This window comes from Haemaphysalis longicornis, unplaced genomic scaffold, assembly GCF_048455015.1.
Source record: "Haemaphysalis longicornis isolate Haplotype H1 unplaced genomic scaffold, Haemaphysalis longicornis Haplotype H1 scaffold_7, whole genome shotgun sequence".
NCBI classification, from domain to species: Eukaryota; Metazoa; Arthropoda; class Arachnida; order Ixodida; family Ixodidae; genus Haemaphysalis; species Haemaphysalis longicornis.
In genome coordinates, this window is record NW_027526422.1 from 46,465,155 (window position 1) to 46,486,380 (window position 21,226).

The following is a 21,226-nucleotide window of genomic DNA, read 5'->3' on the forward strand; positions in this document are numbered from 1 at the left end:
ATTCCATAAGTGATGCGTTTCAGGTTCCCCCCTCCCCCGCTCTTTTGTTTGGTAGAGGGAGATGAATTTGTTGCACAGACAGAGGGTGAACGATTCTGATGGCAAATTTTAGGGGGGCAGTTATTATGGACACACCATGTTTCTGCATTGCATATGTTCACAGTGAAATACGGAATGACGGCAAAAAAAAGACACTGCTGCCAGACTAACCATGAATGCTGTACTCAATGACATGGTTTTAGCATTTAGACAAAAGAACATTTGCCAGGAGACAGGACAAGCGCTTGTCCCATATCCTTTCGTGCGCTGGTTTATTTTAGTGCTTAATCGTGTCATCAAGTGTTCAACTCTCTCAGCAATAAGCTCTTCTCTGGGGAATGCCATAGTTTTGGCTTTTGTGCACGAGTCATGGGGCCACTTGTGTGACAGCTATGTGAGCCTAACCCTAAAGAATTGGCGCAGCTTGTGCTAGTGGTGCAAGGCTGGGGAAGCAGCGGAGCTGGGTGTCGACCAACCACTTAAAGGAGTACTGACACCAAATTTTGATACCTAAAAAAGGATATAATTGGCTTCAGTAGTTTGTACAGAGGCCTCACAGAAATTTTTGCAGCGATCCGAGGCCGGAATCGCATCTAAAATCGATTTCGATTGTCCAGGCCGCGAGCTTTCACAAATCGGCAGCACTAGCGCAATCGCTTTCGGCGTGACGAAACATTGGCCTCCGTGTCTGGCCGGTTCAGGGTGACGTCATATAGTCGTTTTCAGAACCGGAAACGATATCCTGCGCTGCTGTTGTCGGTGGTATTCGTTTGGGCAGGAGACGTGGGCGTAGCTGTGTGAGCAATGCTTGTAAACGTTGTGTGTTCGACGTCTTTGCTCTTCAGTTCGTTGCCGCCGCATGGTGTTCGGCACTGGTGCCGAAAACGGCGCGGTGCGCGATGTCGACGGGCACCGCGGCGACGCGGCGGTGCGCGTCGCCGAGCTCGCCCAAGTTGTGCTATGGCAAGCTCGCGGTATGCGAAGTACTGCTCGTGGAAGCCTGTCCGAGCAAATCGACGACGACGCCAAGATGCATTATTTTCCACGCGACGACATGCAGCGCTAAACGTGGACTGAGTTCGTGCACACCGGCGGCCGCAAGAACTGTCGCCCAAGCCAGCGGGCTCGGGGTTGCACCGTTGCACGGGTCACCTTGGGTGTTGGGAACTTGGTATCGTGGCGACTATTTGATCGCTGGTATCTGTACAACTGCGAATGACCATCTCTTACACAACTTTTCACCACACTATCATCCCCTTTTTCGCATATGAAGCTTTATTTTGGAAATAATTTCCGTTTCTGCGATCGGTGACCAAGACATCTGCCGCGGCCTGTTTTGATTCTAGCGCGCAGGTGGCGCCATCTTTTGGCCGCTCGCCGCACCATGGTGCCGACAGTGCTGGGTCGGAGCGCCGAACCTCCGCTGCCGGTCAGCGTAGGCTTACCATCGCGGCAAATATGTGAACGCCACTTTTAAATTCAGCGCTTATAACAACCCCTAGCACAATTTTTCAACACACTAACATCTACTTTCTCGCATGTGGAGCTTCTTTTTCGTGATCAGATTCATTAGAAGAGTGGCGACAAGTTGTTGCTATCACGGTCTGCGCCGGTTCGAGCCGCAGTGATATTAAAAAACGGACGACGGCGAAGACATAGCCGGCCTAATTGCCTGGCCAAATAAAGTTGTTCTGTCTGTCGGGTGGCAATGACTCATCCGAGTCTGACGATTCAGATGACATGTCGACTGCGCGGGCGAGTCGCGGACCATGTGCAATCGTAGCAGACGATGCGGCGAACGCATGGAGGAAAGAAAAACGTCCCTGACGTCACGGGTGAGACCGTGACGTAAGGCTGGCCCGCTTGCAGGCTGGCCTTCGAACGGCCATTTTCTCGCGCGGGTACCAAATTTGAAATTGGTTGCAATAAACGTGCTATAATTCTGTGTTGGCGGCTGACGGCTTTCGGTTCGATTTTCGTAATTACTGGGCCAATAGGTATTCTTTACAGCATAAAAACTGAAAGCGAGAAATTTCGTGTCAGTACTCCTTTAACTCTTTTGTTACGGTAAAAACGACCGATTTTAAGTGCCTCCACAAAACTTTTTTTTTTTTTTTGAGCTACCGGACACATTTAGCCTTGCTATGCATGAAATTGTAGCTTATAGATTGTTCTTCCAAACACATCACAGCAGTTTTGTGAAAGGTACAATTATTGGTCAAATAATCAGAAAAAAATCCACAAAGAAAGTATACACAACGTATATAGGCGATTGCACTGAGCCTAAAAATCATTTCAGGAATTATAAGATATACAAATTGTTCCTACGTTCCTTGGCTACAACTCAATATATAAATCAATACTGTACACCATGTTTTGGATTTTTGCGGGCCTGCCAGCCCGTCAGTTCCGCTAAACTGACGGCTGTGCCACTCTGCAAAGCCACTCGAGGGTAAGTCGGTCTCTCTCAAATATATGCATTTAGGCATACTTCTTTGTGTTCACACAAAATCTTTATCACGTCAGTGCTAAAAAACAAGAAAAATCCAGCGCGTCTGAGAAGCGTCGCGCATCGCTCCGAAGTGCTAATCTGACACTAGCGCCAGGCTATCTTGAAGGTGATAACGCGATGCGGCATGGTGCATTTGGCAAAATATCCCCGCCGTACGTTGTCCAGACCCTACATATCAAGGTAAAACTGCACTTGTCAGATATGAAGCACGTTTTGTTTATAAAAACAGCGCGCAGTAAAAAATGAACCCATCTGGCAGCACCTGTCGAAGTCTGGGGTATTTGAATGGGACCGTTTTCACCAGAACTAAAATCTAATGAATCCACATCGTTGGTGGAGTCATCACTGCTGCTGGGCTAATAAAAATCAGCAGTCGCTGAAGTCCCTGCCGCAGCTGTCCGCTTTTGCGGAGCGCACCGTGAAGCGGACGCCATTTTCGCACAACTCGCCACTATTGCAGGTTCAAATTTCCCTCTCGGTGCTGCCTGCGCTCGCAAAATGTCAACAAAACATAATTAAATCGAAAAAAAAAGTTGGCAATAAATACGCGAGATGGCGTTAGTTGTCTGCGAGGTGCCATTTCTAGCTTCCGCGGGACGCTTGAAATCATCAGAACTACACGTCCAATGGCCTATGGCGCCGTAAGAAAAGAGTTAACCTCGTTCTGAATGACGTTAGGAGCGATGTACAGCACGGCCAGTGTTACGGAGTCGTACAGACACACAGTTAACGCCTCGCCGTTCTCAAATCCCTTGCCCTTCCTAAGTTCGATCTGGGAAACGGGTATCTCGCCACCAGGTTTCGTGTAGATGCTAACTCTCCTGGCAGGTCTATCCAAGCTGTTCTCATCTGCAATGCAACTTCGGCGTGGGGTTGGATCGTTGTCTCATATGTTCTCGAGCAGCGACACAATGGCATTCGCGCTACGCTTCTTCCTCGGGAGTTGCATACTTAATTGTCCGACCCATGTTTTGCGGGAGTCTAAACGATATACAGTAAAATCTTGTTACAAGAGACTGTTATGAGAGATATTTGGTTATAAGAGACATCTGAATGAAAACAGCTTGGTCAGTTTTCCTATGTTTGCCATGTCAGCAACATTGTGTACAAGAGACCTTGGTTACAAGAGACACGTTTCTTGGGTCCCTTGAGTGTCTCTTGTAACGAAGTTTTACTGTATGGACTCATGAGACTCTGTGTGTCGCCGACACGCCAACACAAAGTGGGCGTGGCACGTTGTCACAGTGACATCATAGCGAGGCAAGGCTTGGTTTCACATACGGAGCTCAGCTATTTGAAGGCCGTGCCTGGTGCCTTGCGCCAGAAGATTGATTTTTCTTTTTCTTTCTTTCTTTCTTTTTTTTTTTTTTGCTAACGCCACCAGACCAAGCTCAAGCTTAACACTTTCGTGACCACGCCTATTCCCATCAATAGTCTGTTATTGATGAATACAAATTCAAATTTTGGCACTCCAAGCGCTTCTGGACCGCTAACGCCATCCAAATGGTAAAGAAGGAAGTATTTTATTGGTTTCGCTTTCGAGTTTCGTTTTTCCGCCGTGGGAGGTATTTTTTAATGTCCTTCGCGGCAGGGAGACGAGCTCACGTGGTTTCAGTTGTGGCACCGCCGCCGCTCACCGATGCTTTGTGAACGGCGAATTTCGACGGATTTCAATATATCTGAGCTTGAATGTGTGCATGATGGTAGCAGCACAGACACAGAAGATGACTTCGATTCGTCAGACTTTAGTACGGACAGTGAAAGTGCATCAAGTCGCCCCGAACCGTCAACCGGTGTGTGCCGGGGAGTTTTACTTTCATCTCCGGTTGCTTTATCGTGGGCGCGCGTTGTTGTAAACAGATCTGGCCCTGTTCTAAAGGTGTCAACTTCGTTTGGGCGAGACCACTTGGCGCCGGCTGCACAAAGAGTCGAGTTTTCTGCACGTAGACGGCCCGGAGTTGACCCTGGCATAGCGCTCCGGAGCAGCGCATGGCAGTTCGTTAGAGCCGTTGATTTCTTCGTGTTGTTTTTTACTTCCAAAGTCATCAGAGAGATATGCAACCACACGAATAAGTATGCATGGATGCATTTTTTCAGACAACCAATGTACAGCAAGAGCTTATTGAACAGCTGCTGGGTGAGCAACATCTCGCGGGTCCCACCGTCCCTCCTGTTGTGACCGCTAAAACTGCAACTGAGGGCCCGCAGCACCAACCACAAAAAAATTTAAATATACTGAAGCTGTAAACTGTGATATCAAGAAAGGAAGTTTGAGCAGAAAGCAAATGTTGTCTGCGAAACATGCACAGCCAGCCTTTGTTTCACCGCATCAAGAAACTTTCGCACGGTGGCATGATAGCAGGGGTGGAAATGCTGCTTCATTTGCTCCATTCTGATCCAATCTGCTTTTCTTGCTCCATCCTGCTCCAAAAGGCAGAATTTCGCTGAAACTGCTCCAAAGTGACACCGCAAGATGTGTGGCAACTGTGAGGTGACGTTCAATGCTAGTCGCATGTAGCACGGAGCATTAGGCACTCATTCGTTTAGCTGTCATTCACGACATGGCGTGCTTCGTTGAAACTCCCTAAAGGATGCTTGGAGCTTGGAGTTGCTCGTCACAATTTCCTCGTCTCCAAATGGCGGTGCGGTTTCACGAGACTTGGGAGTGACCTTGGGGTGCGGGGGAATTCACGAACTTTGGCCCAAAATGCAGCTTCACCGCACAGCACACTGCGCCGTGACGCATGCGTCGGCACCAGCTGTCATTGCAATCTTTGCACTTAGGGTAAAAAGCAATTATTAAAGTAGTTTTTATTGTTCACTCGGACCCTCGCCATTTTATCTTACCAAGAGTCTGCGCCATTCCAAAGGTTAGGTGCCACCGTGCCTTGTCCACCAGGATGAAAGAACAGGTGATGCTCTGCACACGCTGGAGGGGAGATCCTCTTAACTCTTCCAGTACGGCGCCATAGGCCATCGGACGCCGGTGTCCGATGATTTCAAACGATCGCGAAAGCTAAAAACGGCGCCTGGTGGACAACTAACGCCATCTGACGTATTTATTGACAACTCATTTTTCGATTTTATTATGTTTTGTTGATATTTCGCGTGCAGAGACTGCGCCAAGAGTGAAATTTGAACCCGCGGTAGTGGCGAGTTGTGTGGAAACGGCGTCTACTGTATTTATAAACAAAACAGGCTTCCTATCTGATGACTGCGGCTTTACATTGATGTGTAGGATCTGGACAATGTACGGTAGGGATATTTTGCCAAATGCGCTGCGTCATATTGCGTTGTTATTGTCATGATAGCCTGGCACTCGTGTCAGATTACCGCTACGGAGCGATGCGCGACACTTCTCAAGAGCGCTAGATTTTTTTTTTTTTTTTTTCTAGTTTTTTACCACTAAAGTGAAAAGGATTTTGTGTCGGAACACAAAAAAGTCTGCTTGGATGCATCACCGACTTAAACTCGAGTGGCTTCGAGGAGTGGCACAGCCGTCAGTTCCGCTAGTTTGACGGGCCCACAAAAATACAAAACTTGGTGTACAGCGTTGATATATATATTGAATCATAGCCAAGAAATGTAGGAACAATTTGCATATTAGAATTCCTAAAATAATTTTTACGCTCATTACAAAGCCTATATACGTTGCGTGTATACTTTCTTGTGCATTTTTTTTTTCTGCTTATTTGACTAATAAACTGTAAGTAATTGTACCTTTCACAAAACTGCTGGTATGTGTTTGTAAGAGCAATCTATAAGCTACAATTACATGCATAGCAATGCTAAATGTGTCCACTAGCTCAAGAGAAAAAAATAGTTTTGTGGAAGCACTCAAAATCGGCCGTTTTTCCGCCGTAACGAAAGAGTTAAGCTAGCAATTATCTGCAAGTAATCAGCTTCGTAGGTGTCTTGTCTAACGCTGCCTGTTTCTTGGGGGGGGGTCACTGTTCGTTTGTTATTGGGTTAAAATCGACACCCTTGCACAGCATTTTTACCTAATTACAAGCATGTAAATTACTTGGTCACAAATGCGAATAATACACTAGGATATTTTCTCCTTTGTTTTGTAAACGTGAACATTCAATTATTTTTACTTTTTCTGGAATGTAGTCACGTCTAGTTCAGATTATCTCTAGGTAATTTCTTCCTTTCTCAGGTTTCGTTAGATGTAGAATGAAGGTAAACCTTCTATCTTAGGTGCAAGACAGACCATTTCGCCTAGCTTCCGTCTTGATTGTTTCTCATGGCTGTAATGGTGTTATTGTTCACTTGTCTGAAGTGTTGTTAGGTGCAGCTTATCTCTTGTTTCTTTCTTTTTCTTTTTTTTGTGATTGCTTTGTCAGCTGTGATGCTTTAATTCTGGGAATGTATGTTTTTCTAACTTGTCGACAAAGTATTCTGCTCGGTATTGATCGAATGTCGAATGAAAGCCATTTGAATTTTTTTGTGTGTGTGCTTACTACAAATTGAAAACTGCAAATCGGTGGCGTTTGATGGATCTGCTCCCAAACGTGCTTGCTCTCCTCCAAAAATCACCTTTTGGTGCTCCAAAGCTACTCCAAAACAGCATTGTTCCTGCGCCTTGAGCTGCTCCAACAGGCTCAAGCCCGCTTCCACCCCTGTGATAGGCACTAGTGTTTATATTTTTTGTATGCAAATAACTTTTGTACTTACACCGCTCATGTTTGCAGTATTATTGTATAAGAGTCTTGTGTTCAAAGTGTATATTTCAAATGGTTTTTATGTTTTTATTTTTATTTTCACTTTTTGGTTTTCACAATCTCTTGATAAAATTCCTAATGCATCTGTTGTTTGAAATTATTACTGTTGGAAAGCCCCGTTCTTCCTCTATCACTTCATAACTTACACTTTACCATCTATAATTTTCTGTGGCATGAAAAAAATTTCCTAGACTACCCAAAAACAACCGGTAGGCACTAGTGTTTATATAATTGTATGTATGTAAATACCTTTTGTACTTACAGAGCTCATTTTTTCAGTATTACATTATAAGGGCCTAATGTTCAAATTGTAAATTTCAATTTTTTTATGTGTACCCTACCCTGTGCAAAGCGGCATTGATGTTTTCTTTTTTTTTTGTTACTTGTTTTTGTTTTGGTAATTTTTATAAAATTTGTAATAAATCTGTTGTTTGAAATTATTACTGTCAAAAAGCTGTATTTTTCCTCTATCATTTTGTATCTTACACTTCAGCTCATTCATTTTCCGTGGTAAGAAACAAAAATTCCCTGGAACACCCATAACCAACCGATTTTTTCCGCGGTCACGAAAATGTTAAACAGCTCTGCTTTAAAAAAATAAAAAAATAAAAGGGAGAACTTGTACCTGGTTGGTGTATTTACAAGTGGAGGGAACTCTGAACTGCCAATGGTTTCTTGAAACTGTTTGAATTATTCGCTTCTAAATTGTTCGAGCAAACAATAGTTTGCCATGTGTTCACTTCCAAAGCAAAGAACACTATTTGCACATGCCTAGAAAACATATTGAAAGAGCTAGCATGGAAAGTACTACTGAAAACACTTATACTTGATTTATACTTGAAAACACTTATGCTTAGCTGGATTTCCTTGTGGGATTTGTTTGCCAGGTGTCGGACAGGATATTCGGAGGTTAAGTGCTCCTACGCACTCTGTGCCTAGGGGATAAGCAGTGTGTGTCCAGGCCCGACAGGATGGGCTCCTGCTGTGCAGTCACTGGGGTTTTGCCACCCCTTGAGAAAGGTGCAAGGTTAGAAGGTAGGCCTGCTTGTCAAAGCGGAAAAAGTGCCAGGAAGAGTGCTAATGGTGAGCGGGGTGCGTGCACGCAGCCGAGCTCGGTGCAAGTGGTGGCCAGCCCCAGCGGTGGCACGCTGAAGGTGATTGGGGGCGGCAGCCCGGCGGCGGGGCCCGTGGCAGCGGCCGGCGGTGGTGGGGGGGCCGGGGGGCCCCTGGTGGCCCTGGCGGTGGCGGCCAGCTCAGCGGCCGGGCCGAGCAAGTCGCTGGTGCGGGTCACGAGCGGGGCTGCCACCCGGCCGGCCACCTCCGGCCCCGTCACCCTGGTGACCAAGTCGCTCTTCCTGGGAGGGCCCCAGTGCACGCCCCGGCGGCCCGGCCTGCCACAGATCCTGACGCCCCGCGGGGTCAGCGCGCCAGGTGAGTGCCTCCCCCCGGCGGAGGGCCCCATAATGATGGGCGCCCCCTGCCCCGCGCGCTGCTGCTGACGCAGTGAAGCCAGGCCTGTCCCACCAGCTGGCGGCGCACGTGGTGGCGCCCACGGGGCCCATTCCACTCATGGCGCCCATCTCGGTGCACCTTCCCACCCTGCTGGGCCAGCAGTTCCTCTCCCCGCTGGCTGCCCACCCGCCCCCGCCACCGCAGCCCCACCACGGGGGCGCCATGGTCAAGCCCCTGGTGGTCGTCAGCCTGCCCAGCATGGCCTCCCAGCAGCCACCCACTTCCTCGGCCGGTGTCGGCACGGCGGCCCAGTGACCCAGAGAGACCACCGTTTTTATTTATTGCACTCCCCGAACTTGGCCCGGACTCTCCCCGCAGCCCGCTGAACCAAGGCGAGTGGCAAGTGGCGGACAGATGCACGAGACCGCCCTGGCACCGGTCAATAACCGGCACCGGGGCACACGCGCTGCCGGGCGTGTCCTTCCGTACTTGTCACCTCAGAGCCATTTAGGGGCTACCACAACACGGGCACCACAACAGCTTGTGCTCGGCTGATGCTGGCGGTTGGAAGTTGGGTTCCGTTGCAACGTCGTCTGAAAACTTGGGCCCACGGGTCCTGTGGGGGCGCGATCTCACGAGCGTATTCCTTCCCCACGAGTGTTCTTCCCCACTTGTCTGAGCGGTGTGCTGCTAGTGGCGGCCTTCCCTGTGCAGAAACCCTCGGTTGGCGCACCCTCGAACAGTCCTTGTCGTGTAGGGGCCCTCCATTGGCGGCCCCGAGGGTCCAAAGAGTGCTGGCGTAGTGCACGCACCAGTCCGCTTGCATGCGCTTGTCCTGCAAGGTTGTTTAGCGGGGTCCCAGGTGACTGAACTTCAGCGCAATCGATCGATACAGCCCCCTGCACTTCACAAACTACTCTGCTCGTGACACCGCGGCATCCGTGTAGTGAATGCGGGCCGAGGATTGCCCCTTTTTGTTTTGTCTTCATCTCTTTTAAGCGTGCAAATGCCTGCATCTGCAGTACCTGAAAAACGGGAAGGCAAAGACTAATAGTTTTTCTGCTCGGGTTCTTCGGCGAAGCGCGGTTATTTTCGTTCTACCTGTGTTTTAGCAGAAAGCGAAAGGAAACCTTGTGTGCTTCTCGGCTCAATTTTGCTTGCTTACTACTTTGTGTCTCGCTTGGTGACGTGAAAAGATAGTAGTGTGAGGAGAAACTTTATCCCAGTTCACAGGTGTCTGCACTCGGAGAAGGCGACTAGACTGTTCAAAGCAAGACTCTTTTCCAAACGCTTAGCGAAATAGGCCAACCTCAGTCGTACACGTCATATGTGTAATGGTTAGCACTGAACACATAGAGGGAGGCGCAGAAGGCCTGCCGAGTGGTTTTTTCACGCTGGTGGTCTTCCCTGTATGGTCAGGTTGCCTATTCAGAAAGCGATTCTGCAGTTGGGTTGAGAACCTACCCCCCCCCCCTTCCCCTTCCCCCGAAGTGTGTGTGCACTGAAAGAAACTTTTCCTGTTTGCCCGAGTGTAAACCGGCGCACACCCCCACTGGAAGAAGAATTCCCGCTGTTGCGTGTCGAACAATGAGTGAAAGGGGTTTCGTGCGCCCTGTCTCGCGAGCCCTGTTTGGACAAGGCGGTGGGCGCTTGTGAAGAATATCGAATGTGAGTGCTTTGTCTGCCGCAGGTAGTGGGAGCGTGCTTGTTTTGTTGTTTCGTGCCGGCTGCGTCCCTCAAAGTGTCACCCGTTGTGTGCAAACCCAGTAGCGATTATCGCCAAGTTGTGAACGGTTGACCTACGCAGGGCTCTAGTGGACATCCCCCTGTGCGTTCCTTTCGGTGTGCCGGTGTAGTCTCGAGAATGTGTTGATGATTCGTGTTGTAAGGGGGCAGACTTTTGGCTGCTTAGACGCTGCTCACCTGCACACGTGCATGTTTAGGGCTGCTTTATTCTTTAGTCACCCCGAAACCTTGTCCCTTTCTTGCACTGGACGGACCCCTCGGTGGGGGTAACGAACTAAGCGTCGTGTTCTGCCCAGCTTTCGTTTTTCACCTGGTCAAACACTGTGCTGCCCTGCGGGTGTTCTTCGAGTTGGCGCACTTCCTAAGTGCTGGAGAGCCTTGTGGACTCTATGCATCCTTGCATTGTGTAATTTATTTGCTCTTTTTTTCTTTCAGTGCCTATACATATGTATGTAGATAATGGGTAATTTATTCTGTATGAGTGTGAAACACTGGCTGTGAACTGCTTAAAAGGGGCGGCGCTGATCACTGCTGGTTGTTGTTGTGCATTCAGGATCTGCCTGCCAGCGTGAGTCACATCCTCAGTCTTTTTTTTTTTTTCCCCTTCTTTTTCTGACGGTTCTTTTACGAATTACAGTGAAGTGGGCAGTATTTGCCTTGTGCAGAGCTCACTCCCGGTGCTTTCTACGTGTTGTAAAAAAGATGGAGTTTTATCCAAATTTGGTGGCGAGCACTTATTCTCAGAGCCGTCTAATGAAATCAATGCTGAAGTTGGAAACCGGTTATGCATGACGTAATTTTTTTTTTCCTCAGGGGCTGTGAAGGTTTGACCTTGCCCTAATTTTTTTGGCTCGTGAAAATGCATCCGAATGGGCTCCTTGCCTTTGTTTTAGTGCAACCATCCTTGTAAAGATCTTGTTCTCCTCTTGGAGATGCTTGTGCTGGGACTCGCAGAGCTTCTTGTTGTGGCCGCCCCAAGGAGTGGGTCCTTGGCAGGCATGGTAGGAGTGCATGCAACGTCGTCCCACGCAATATGCTGCATTGCCGGCTGTGTACATTACTGTCCCTCGAAAGGAGCGCTGCTGGACGAAGCCATTTTCATCCTCTCCACATTTCCAAAGGAGCAATATTAAGTTATTGCAACTCTGCTGTAACATATGCGTTGTGCGTGTACAAAGTGTCTCCTTGTGATATGTGCTGCCTGTTGCATTTTTCAGCTGAACGCCTAAGTTATTTCTCACCCCTGTACACCATGTGGATTTTTTTCCCTCCCCCGTCAAGGTAGCGTGAATTGCTATCGTATTTATAAGTGTAGGTCGGGCTTATTTGGACCTGTGTCTTTTCAAGAATCGTTTTGTACACACACTCACATCGGTGTAGATGAATGTTGACATTCCATGTACATATTCGTGTAATATAAAGATGCCTTGTTTACCATTTGAGTGAGTTCTTGGTTCATTGGGGAGCTTTCATTCAGGATACGGGGAGTCACGTGCTGTGTTTGTGACCAGCTGACCCAGGAACACATACTGCCGTTTAAAGGCAACAATTTGGCCTGTTAATCCAAACTTCAAACTAAACTCCAAAGTCTTAATCTAATACCCCTGTCACACGGGCACTTTCAATCCGGATTGAAGCGAAGCGCGATTGACTTTTCGAGCATGCTCGACGCACTGCCACTGCTACACGGCACGTTTCAATCCCAAACAAGAAGTTGCACCGGTTGCACTCGTGTACGCCAGATGGCGCTAAAAATGTACTTCGTGGCCGGCATCTGGTGACTTCGTGTGGTCGTAGGTGTATGTAACTATGTAAATGTTACCGCACACTTATTTGGGTCAGATTGACACAATTTGTGGCGTTAGTTGAAGTTGTCACCTTCTGTGCCATTACTCAGCGGGGACGAGAGTATCACCGCTTTCGTTCAAAAGCGCGTGGACGCCTCGATTGCACTTAGGGAACCTGGATTCAGTTCGAGCATGATTGGGCTCGATCGCAATTGAAACTGCCGCGTAGCAGCGTCCGATCCGGATTGAGCTCGATCTGGATCGACTGAATCGCGATTGATGGTTCCCGTGTGAAAGGTGTTTAAACTATATTATTACAGTTAGGATGGCAAAAAATTTACGGCATATGTGGCCTCGCATTCTGATTTTTGTTTTGAGTATAGCAGATATTTTTGAATTCAAATTTTTAATCCTACTTTTGTGACAGCTTTTGTAAAAAATTGGCCCGGGATACAACTAGGCATCATATTGGTGAACTGTGCACAAGTCAAGGATTCCATCAAAGCTAGCAATCATTCTGCCTATGCTGGAAATAGAAGTTGCAGCCATTTGACGTTAGGCTTGAAAAGTCTCAACAAGGAAAACCGGTGCAGTCTTTTTTCGAAGAGGACCAGTGAGGTAAGGACGTGTTAACATAAAGTGAACAGGAAGCTTTTGTTGTGCATAGGTATGCATGTGTCTGGGAAAACAAACTTTTGTTCGTAAGCAAAAATCGTTAGGTAAGTATGATCCGTTCAAAGTGACGAAGTGCCTGTTTAAATTTCTGCTACTGCCAGCGGCAAAAGTTCAGACGTTTGCACAATTGACCCTGCATCAAAGTTGACCATCCATGTTACTGATCACCACTCCAGGCTATTGCATGTGTTTTTTCAACGTATACTCTTAAGTTTCAGCACATGTTGCACGCACTCATTTGGGACTTGTTAAAAGGCGCTGGTAGTTAATGACCCACTGTGGTGATTCAGTGACTCAAGCATTGCAGGTTTTATGCCAGCCGTTTTTCCGGTGTAGGCAAAAAAACGTTTGTGTGCCGAGATTTTGGCGTGCGTTAAAGGAGCCATGAAGAGAAAACACAAGTTTGGTTCATTCAAAAGATTGTCTCGTTAGAATCATACTGACACCACTTTTAACGTAAACTTCGCTCAAATAAGCTACATATTAGGAAAAACGGGAATGGTCATGCGACCCACCAGCTCATTTCCCGCAACAGAACCTATGTCGTCACATGAGCTAAGCTCTGCGATTGGCGGAGGCTGGCAGAAGCAGACGCAAATAAGGTAGAACTTACAAACTAGACGAACGAGCGATTTGCGCTTAAATTTAGGGCACATTCTTTACAAAGCAATAAGAATGATGGGACAAACAGTGGAAGTTACGAAAGCACATGTAAACATAGAAGTACTGATGCGTTCTGCTGTTCGTACTGCGCACAGCATGCTTGGTTTCGCTGCACAGCACTACGGGGCTTGGGGTTGTCTCAGACGACACTGGCCGATTGACGCAAGCAACGGTGTCTTACGTGACCCCATTTGTCGAGCGAGCACTGTTTCAGGGAACGAATATTTTCTCCCAGAACAAAAACAAGCCAGGTTTAAATGCGGGCAAAAACAAACCAAACGCTTGCCACGGTATGGTGGCGCCATCTAGGTTACGGAACGTAAAGAAACGCGGGAACAAACCAACACCGCTGCACAGGGTGGAGACAACCTTTGAACGGTCCCGTGCCGCCGCAATTGGGCCAACGGGCTCAACGCGTTATTCTTTTCGTTTCCCACGAGACCTAGCAACGCGAAACAGACAATATGATTCAAACTTCTTCAGTAAACCGCGTTGCGGCGATAATTTTAGCGCGGTTTTGACACAATGACTTGCTTTGGTGGCGAGCGAGCAACCGAAAATGGCGGTGCCAGCGTATACGTGTCTCTACCCTGTACGGCAGATGCGTGAATGAAGGTACTCTACGCTGCAGAGCGGTCGGTTTCAGTGATGTCACTTGGGACCACGAAAACGCACGATTGAGCGGGAAAATCAAAATTTTAACCCAAATTGTTTAATTTCTCAGTGAATAAAGCACCGTTTGTATCCGGACAAGCGCTGGGGGCACTATAAAACACGAAATCTTTCGAATAAAACCAACTTGCATTTTCTCTTCATGGCTCCTTTAAGATACCCAGATGGTCTAAAAAACCCGTACTCTCCATTATGCAGGACTCTAGTTTGAAACTGGAACTTTCCACTAATTTTATGACACACTCTTGTAACAAAAAAAACAAAAATGGGATACAGAAATTTGGCTTTAATTGTTTTTGAGCAAGCAAAGCACCCTCTATCATCGATTTTTTAGTTAAAAGAAAAAAAAGGAGACCCCTTACCTAATGGGAGCAGGTCTGCATGAGAAGCTTGTCCAATCCTGTGAAATTAAACTGCCTTGTGAAATTCCTGTCAAACGAAATGTCCAACCCCTACTTGCTGAACCCCTTTAGCTGCATGTATCATTCGTCTGGCTTTCCGATTGCTGAAACTCGGGGTTAGCTCGCCGAGCACATTCGCAGGCCCGCTGCCATTGTCGTTCTTTCAGGGTTGCCTGCTCTTTGGCGGAGCGGACAAAGTGTAGCCTACCCATGGCGCAGCAATAAACGACACGCGTGGGGCTAGCTATCCTCCCTTTTCTTTCTTTCGAGGGAAGGAGCGCCTGTGAATTGCTGGCAGTAGGGCATGGTGCGGCCACCAACTGGTAGAGAGGAGGGTGAGGAGGATGTTTTGGTATATGATGCCAACATCAGTAGCTTATCTAGTGGCTCTAGTGCAAGCCAAGAACGCTTCTGCTTCGTCCTTTGACAAGTATGTACCTAGCGTTTTGGCAGCACTAAGTTGTTGCGGTAAGGCTGGCGACACCTTTTAATGCAGGACCTATGACCAACAACCTGACGTATGCGAACTTGTCGCTGTCGGTAATTGTTGGGTTGTAAATTGTGTGCTCAAACTGCTTCTAAAATGGACTCTAGTTGCGTGGACTATCATCAAATTTTGGTTAGTCAATGCATGGAAGCACGTTGGTAACGACGGGAGTTGCAGCGGTGGCTGCTTTCAAATCTTTACACGCTGGCTCAGCTTAGACAAGGGTGTGATAGTACTGTCGTTCTTGATCTTTGTTTGGTTGGTTTGCTTCAGCTCAGTGGACTTAAAAGTAACACGGTCATAGAAGGTAACATAGTCATGCGTACTTGTAAGTAATGTCGTTCTTGATCTTTGGTCAGTTTGTTTCAGCTCAGTGGACTTGGCAGTAACACGGTCATAGAAGGTAACATAGTCATGCGTACTTGTAAGTACTGTCATTCTTGATCTTTGTTTGGTCGGTTTGCTTCAGCTCAGTGGACTTGGCAGTAACACGGTCATAGAAGGTAACATAGTCATGCATACTTGTAAGTATTGTCATTCTTGATCTTTGTTTGGTCGGTTTGCTTCAGCTCAGTGGACTTGGCAGTAACACGGTCATAGAAGGTACCATAGTCATGCGTACTTGTAAGTAATGTCGTCCTTGATCTTTGGTCAGTTTGCTTCAGCTCAGTGGACTTAACAGTAACACGGTCATAGAAGGTAACATAGTCGTGCGTACTTGTAAGTAATGTCGTTCTTGATCTTTGGTCAGTTTGCTTCAGCTCAGTGGACTTAGTAGTAACACGGTCATAGAAGGTAACATAGTCATGCGTACTTGTAAGTACTGTCATTCTTGATCTTTGTTTGTTTGGTCGGTTTGCTTCAGCTCAGTGGACTTGGCAGTAACACGGTCATAGAAGGTAACATAGTCATGCGTACTTGTAAGTACTGTCATTCTTGATCTTTGTTTAGTCGGTTTGCTTCAGCTCAGTGGACTTGGCAGTAACACGGTCATAGAAGGTAACATAGTCGTGCGTACTTGTAAGTAATGTCGTCCTTGATCTTTGGTCAGTTTGCTTCAGCTCAGTGGACTTGGCAGTAACACGGTCATAGAAAGTAACATAGTCATGCGTACTTGTAAGTACTGTCGTTCTTGATCTTTGTTTGGTCGGTTTGCTTCAGCTCAGTGGACTTGGCAGTAACACGGTCATAGAAGGTAACATAGTCATGCGTACTTGTAAGTAATGTCGTCCTTGATCTTTGGTCAGTTTGCTTCAGCTCAGTGGACTTAACAGTAACACGGTCATAGAAGGTAACATAGTCGTGCGTACTTGTAAGTAATGTCGTTCTTGATCTTTGGTCAGTTTGCTTCAGCTCAGTGGACTTAGTAGTAACACGGTCATAGAAGGTAACATAGTCATGCGTACTTGTAAGTACTGTCATTCTTGATCTTTGTTTGGTCGGTTTGCTTCAGCTCAGTGGACTTGGCAGTAACACGGTCATAGAAGGTAACATAGTCATGCGTACTTGTAAGTACTGTCATTCTTGATCTTTGTTTAGTCGGTTTGCTTCAGCTCAGTGGACTTGGCAGTAACACGGTCATAGAAGGTAACATAGTCGTGCGTACTTGTAAGTAATGTCGTCCTTGATCTTTGGTCAGTTTGCTTCAGCTCAGTGGACTTGGCAGTAACACGGTCATAGAAAGTAACATAGTCATGCGTACTTGTAAGTACTGTCGTTCTTGATCTTTGTTTGGTCGGTTTGCTTCAGCTCAGTGGACTTAGCAGTAACACGGTCACAGAAGGTAACATAGTGATGCGTACTTGTACCATCTGTCACCGAAGTGGCCTTGTTGCCTGAAATCAGTGTCTGCACTCAGCTTAGTTAGTTGGGAGTACTGCAACTTTTGGTAGCTTTTTCGCTAATTCAGGATGATGCTGGTCAAGGTTATTAACCCTTTGAGGCTCAAATTTTTTTGCCAAATGCGACTCCCCAGGGCCGATTTTTTTTATTGCTGATTCAAATTCTTCGGACAATTTTTGAGAAAAAATTGTAATTTTTTTACGATAACCATAAAGTGACAAAAAAAATTGTGTTGCTACACGTGGTTTATTCATGAGTGGCGCAAAAAATATTCTAATGCTAAAAAAGAAGTACAGAAAAAATTCACCAGTTTCGCAGGCGCAAGAAGTGGGAAGCGTCAGGAGGACAAAACTGAAACTGGCCACTGTGCACCTGTACGTGACCGGATGCACTAGCGATAGCTGGCACACCGCTGTAGTAAAGCACACACACAAAAAAAGGAACCATCTACGCAAGAAAAAAAATTCATGTGTTTCCGCAGTGTGCCCGCACATGCCAAGTGAGAGAAAGATTACGAGGAGCATGTTTTAAACATAATAAGCAATGACGTTCATGTACGTCATTGACCATTTTGAAGGTGTTTGCAGGGGACGTACATGTATGTCATTGACCCTGAAAGGGTTAAAGGTCTGGCTGACCTTGAAGTCACCAGTCGTTAATGCGTACTCTACTCTTACCCTGCCGTCCCACGGAATCTGGCGTCATGATTGACAAGACAATGGCACACTTGAAGGAAACCACCATTTGGAGGAGTCTGTGGCCAAACTAAACGGTGAAGTGCAGGAGCTGGGTGCTTTACCCGCAACATCACCATTTGATGGCACTTTGTTTCCCTCTAATGTTCAAACTGGTGACAACCCAATACATTTTGTCACATCTTTCATGACGCAACTGCTCAGCAATGTTGCATCATAAAATCTTTGCTTCTTTCTGCTGGTTTGTTTTTGATGAGCGGAACTTGAGGTGGTATGAATATTTCCTACTACCTCGTGAAATATTCACCTTGGGAAATTTTTTTATCATCAGAACTTGTATTAACATTCCCTTTAAGGTCACAGCTAACCAGGACGGACAGGCTGAAATTAACTCGCCCACTAAAAATGTTCTATTATGTCGATTTTCTTACGATCGGTTGGAATGAAAAATGCTTATCTGAAAAGGTGGCCTTTCAAAGGAGGGTCTTGGTGAAAATAACTTCTTTCCAGAAAAAAGTTGAGCTGTACAAGTTGCTATGACTTATAATTAAAGCTTTGGTCGTGCCATACTTTTTTTTTAATTTAGTTCATTTATATTTGAAATAAATTCGCAGTTACCTGAAAGCTGTGTCAGCTAGAAAACTGAAAACAAGCTTCCGAAGGTTGGCCCGTGACTTCTTGGTCACCCATAGGCAGAACAGCAAAACCAGAAATGATTATGGGAAAGTGAAAGTGCAGTTTGGCAAGTTGTACAGATGCTCACAGGCATGAGCAGCAAGCAGCAGTTGGTTGGCGCAAATCTGAGGAGTCGAGTGCAACAAACGCGTCCACCGCAGCTAGAAATGGTGAATGATATCACGTCTGCAACCCTGTTTTGCCTTCCGTGTGCAAGACAGGATTTCTGGTGGACAGCTGATTTCGAAGCACGGAGGCAACAAAGGTAAGGATGTCAAACATTCGCGCACTACTACAACTTGGGTGGGCCATCGAGCAACGACTGCGTAACCAGGCACACTAAAATGCCAGAAGGCAGGAAAGTAAACCCACTACACTTGCTTTCGAAACTGAAGCTCTTGTGAACAGTGTTCATTTTAGTGTTAAGAAATGTTGGATCAAGTGTTTCGCGAATTGCAAACGTTTCATATATGCAGCACAATTGCTAAGTAATCTGCCATAAATTTTGCTGCCTTGCAAAAACTCGCTACAGCACTTATACCAAGTAGCCTTCCCACAGTGTTCATTTATCCAGATTTCATATCCTCCAGGTATTCTGATGTGGCATCACTGTTTCATGGGGCCAGTTCCCAAAGGATTCAGAAACGTGGCCGGGTGGCATCATCTCCCAATATGCAAATTGACATCCGAGGTATGGTGGAAAAAAGGGCACTCAAACAGGTGTGCCAAGTTGGGTAGTATGGCGGTAGTGTACAGATTCCCGTTTCCACGAGGCAATGCAAATGCAGGTCAAACATTGTGTTACCTGAATACAATACTTTGCAAAACATTGTTCGCACAGTTACTCATACGTTCATGTATGTCTGTCTGATGCTATGGTGCCAACTCTGTACAGCTAGCTGCAACATTTTGGAGGTGTTGTATAAAGAATAAATTTTGAAAGATTTTTTAGCTAACCTTTTGTCATAACGTAAATGTTTCCTGTGTTACCAACTGGCCAAACAAGAGGGTAGGCACATTTAGTAATCATAAAGTTCTCCCCCTGCATATGATTGGTAGAAGCTACATTGGTAGAAGCCAATTAGAAGCCACATGCTGTATATGCGATTCCATTATCTTCCCTTCCTAGTAAAATTTAGTGGCATGTAATGTCTCTGCGCTTGTATCACCACATTTGCCTGTCACTGCGTCTGTCTGTGCTCTGCAACACTCCAGTTTTCAAACAGTGCAGAGTTAACCACTGTGTACTTAAAACTATCAAGTTCTTTGCTTTGAATTCGGCCTCTGTGGCCTGGCTCCATCAGCAACAGCCTGGGTTCGAGCCCACGTAATTCTAAATTTTGGTTCAGTCAAGTGATTTTTCGTAAACTTGTATTCTTTGATCAATTGTAGCCATCGCACATAAGGGCAGTTTGGTATCTTTTATAATCACCGTCTATCAGCACGTCTAATGAATGTTCTACACTGTGCAGAAAGTGCCGGTTCCGCATCATGCAGAAAATAAAATTTCACCGCTGGGCTCCTGTCGCACTGTTTTCACTGAAGGAGCACGAAAAAAAAAATTAAGACACAGACGTGGCCAGCAGAACTCTGAACTACTAATAGTTTACGTTTAATCGCTCTTTACCATTTTTTTTACGCGCCCCCGCTTGTTAAAGTAACGAAACCCTACGTTTCGGGTTTCGTTCTACTCGGGTCCTCGTCGTCACTCATGTACTCCTCCAAGTCCTTTCGGGTTTGGGTGGTGGGAGGGGCGGCGAGATTCTTGTAGATGGCCATTGCCTGGGCCACCGACGACGTCACGTCTCCCGTGTTGGCGGGAAGGATGATGGTGTTGCTTTCCTTGGCGAGGCTCTTGAAGGCGCCGACGTACTGCTCGGCCACCATATACGAGGCGGCGTTGGCCCCCACGGGCTTCCGCAGCGCGGTGGCGATCCAGTCGAGGGCCTTGGCCTTCGCCTCAGCCTTGGCCAGGGTGGCGTTGGCTTCTCCCTGGGCCTTGTTGATGAGCTCCATCTTCTCGGCCTCGGAGGCCAGGATGCGAGCCCGCCGCTTGCCCTCGGCCACGTTGATGTCGGCCTCCCGGATCCCTTCGGACTCGAGCACGGCGGCCCGCTTCTTGCGCTCGGCCTCCACTTGCATCTGCATCGCTTCGTGGACCCGCTGCGGCAGCCGTATGTCGCGGATCTCGTAGCGCAGGCAGACGATTCCCCACGCTCCGCTCGCCTTGTTGATGGCGTCCACGATGGCGATGTTGAGCGACTCGCGCTCCTTGAAAACGCTGTCGAGCGCGATTTTGCCCAGCTCGGAACGCATGGTTGTCTGGGCCAGCTGGGTGATGGCGAACTCCGGGTCCTCGACGCCGTAGCTCGCCCGGTACGGGTCCACCACTTTGAGGTAGAGAACGCCGTCGATGTTGAGCGTCACATTGTCCAGAGTGATGGCGGACTGCTGCGGAATATCTATGGCTATTTCCTTGAGCGACTGGACGTACCGAACCCTGTCTATGATGGGAAGCAGGAGGTTCAGGCCGGGCTCCAGGATCCGCGAGAATTTCCCCATCCTCTCGACAACCCACGCCTCTTGCTGGGGCACAAACATGATCACTGTGTTGATGGGGGTCGTCGATCTCTGCCGCGCGCCGCGAATGTGCGTCGACAAGGCTGTGCGCAGGAGAGTCCTGCAGGTCGTTGCCCGGACCAAGGAATTCATGCTTCAAATACAAACAGAGAAAGTTGCGACTTCAAAACCAAGGGTCGGCCACCGGTTCACATCACGCAATGCACACAATGCACATGGAGGATGCGCAAGGCACGACCATGATGATGATGTTGAATTGCTGGTTAAATAATC

General features: G+C 47.2%; 2 protein-coding genes across 2 annotated transcripts in view; one reads left to right on the forward strand and one right to left on the reverse strand.

Annotated features, from left to right (window-relative positions):
* The window catches only part of LOC144145491 (uncharacterized), a 28,106-nt gene extending 16,191 nt beyond the window's left edge, over positions 1 to 11,915 (forward strand). Inside the window, exons 8-9 of the mRNA XM_077677134.1 lie at positions 8,385 to 8,709; positions 8,783 to 11,915. Coding sequence (XP_077533260.1) covers positions 8,385 to 8,709; positions 8,783 to 9,045 — 588 coding nt within the window. The 3' untranslated portion in view covers positions 9,046 to 11,915. The remainder of the gene's footprint in view (positions 1 to 8,384; positions 8,710 to 8,782) is intronic.
* An 8,047-nt stretch (positions 11,916 to 19,962) lies between these two features.
* On the reverse strand, positions 19,963 to 21,154 carry Stoml2 (stomatin like 2). Its single transcript, XM_077677144.1, has one exon. The coding sequence runs from the start codon at positions 21,083 to 21,085 to the stop codon at positions 20,042 to 20,044; it is 1,044 nt and encodes a 347-aa protein (XP_077533270.1). The 5' UTR covers positions 21,086 to 21,154; the 3' UTR covers positions 19,963 to 20,041.
* Positions 21,155 to 21,226: the final 72 nt, after the last annotated feature.

Bases quoted from the DNA above. Each gene is read 5' to 3' on its own strand.
- Stoml2 (XM_077677144.1), bottom strand. From the start codon at position 21,085: ATGAATTCCTTGGTCCGGGCAACGACCTGCAGGACTCTCCTGCGCACA.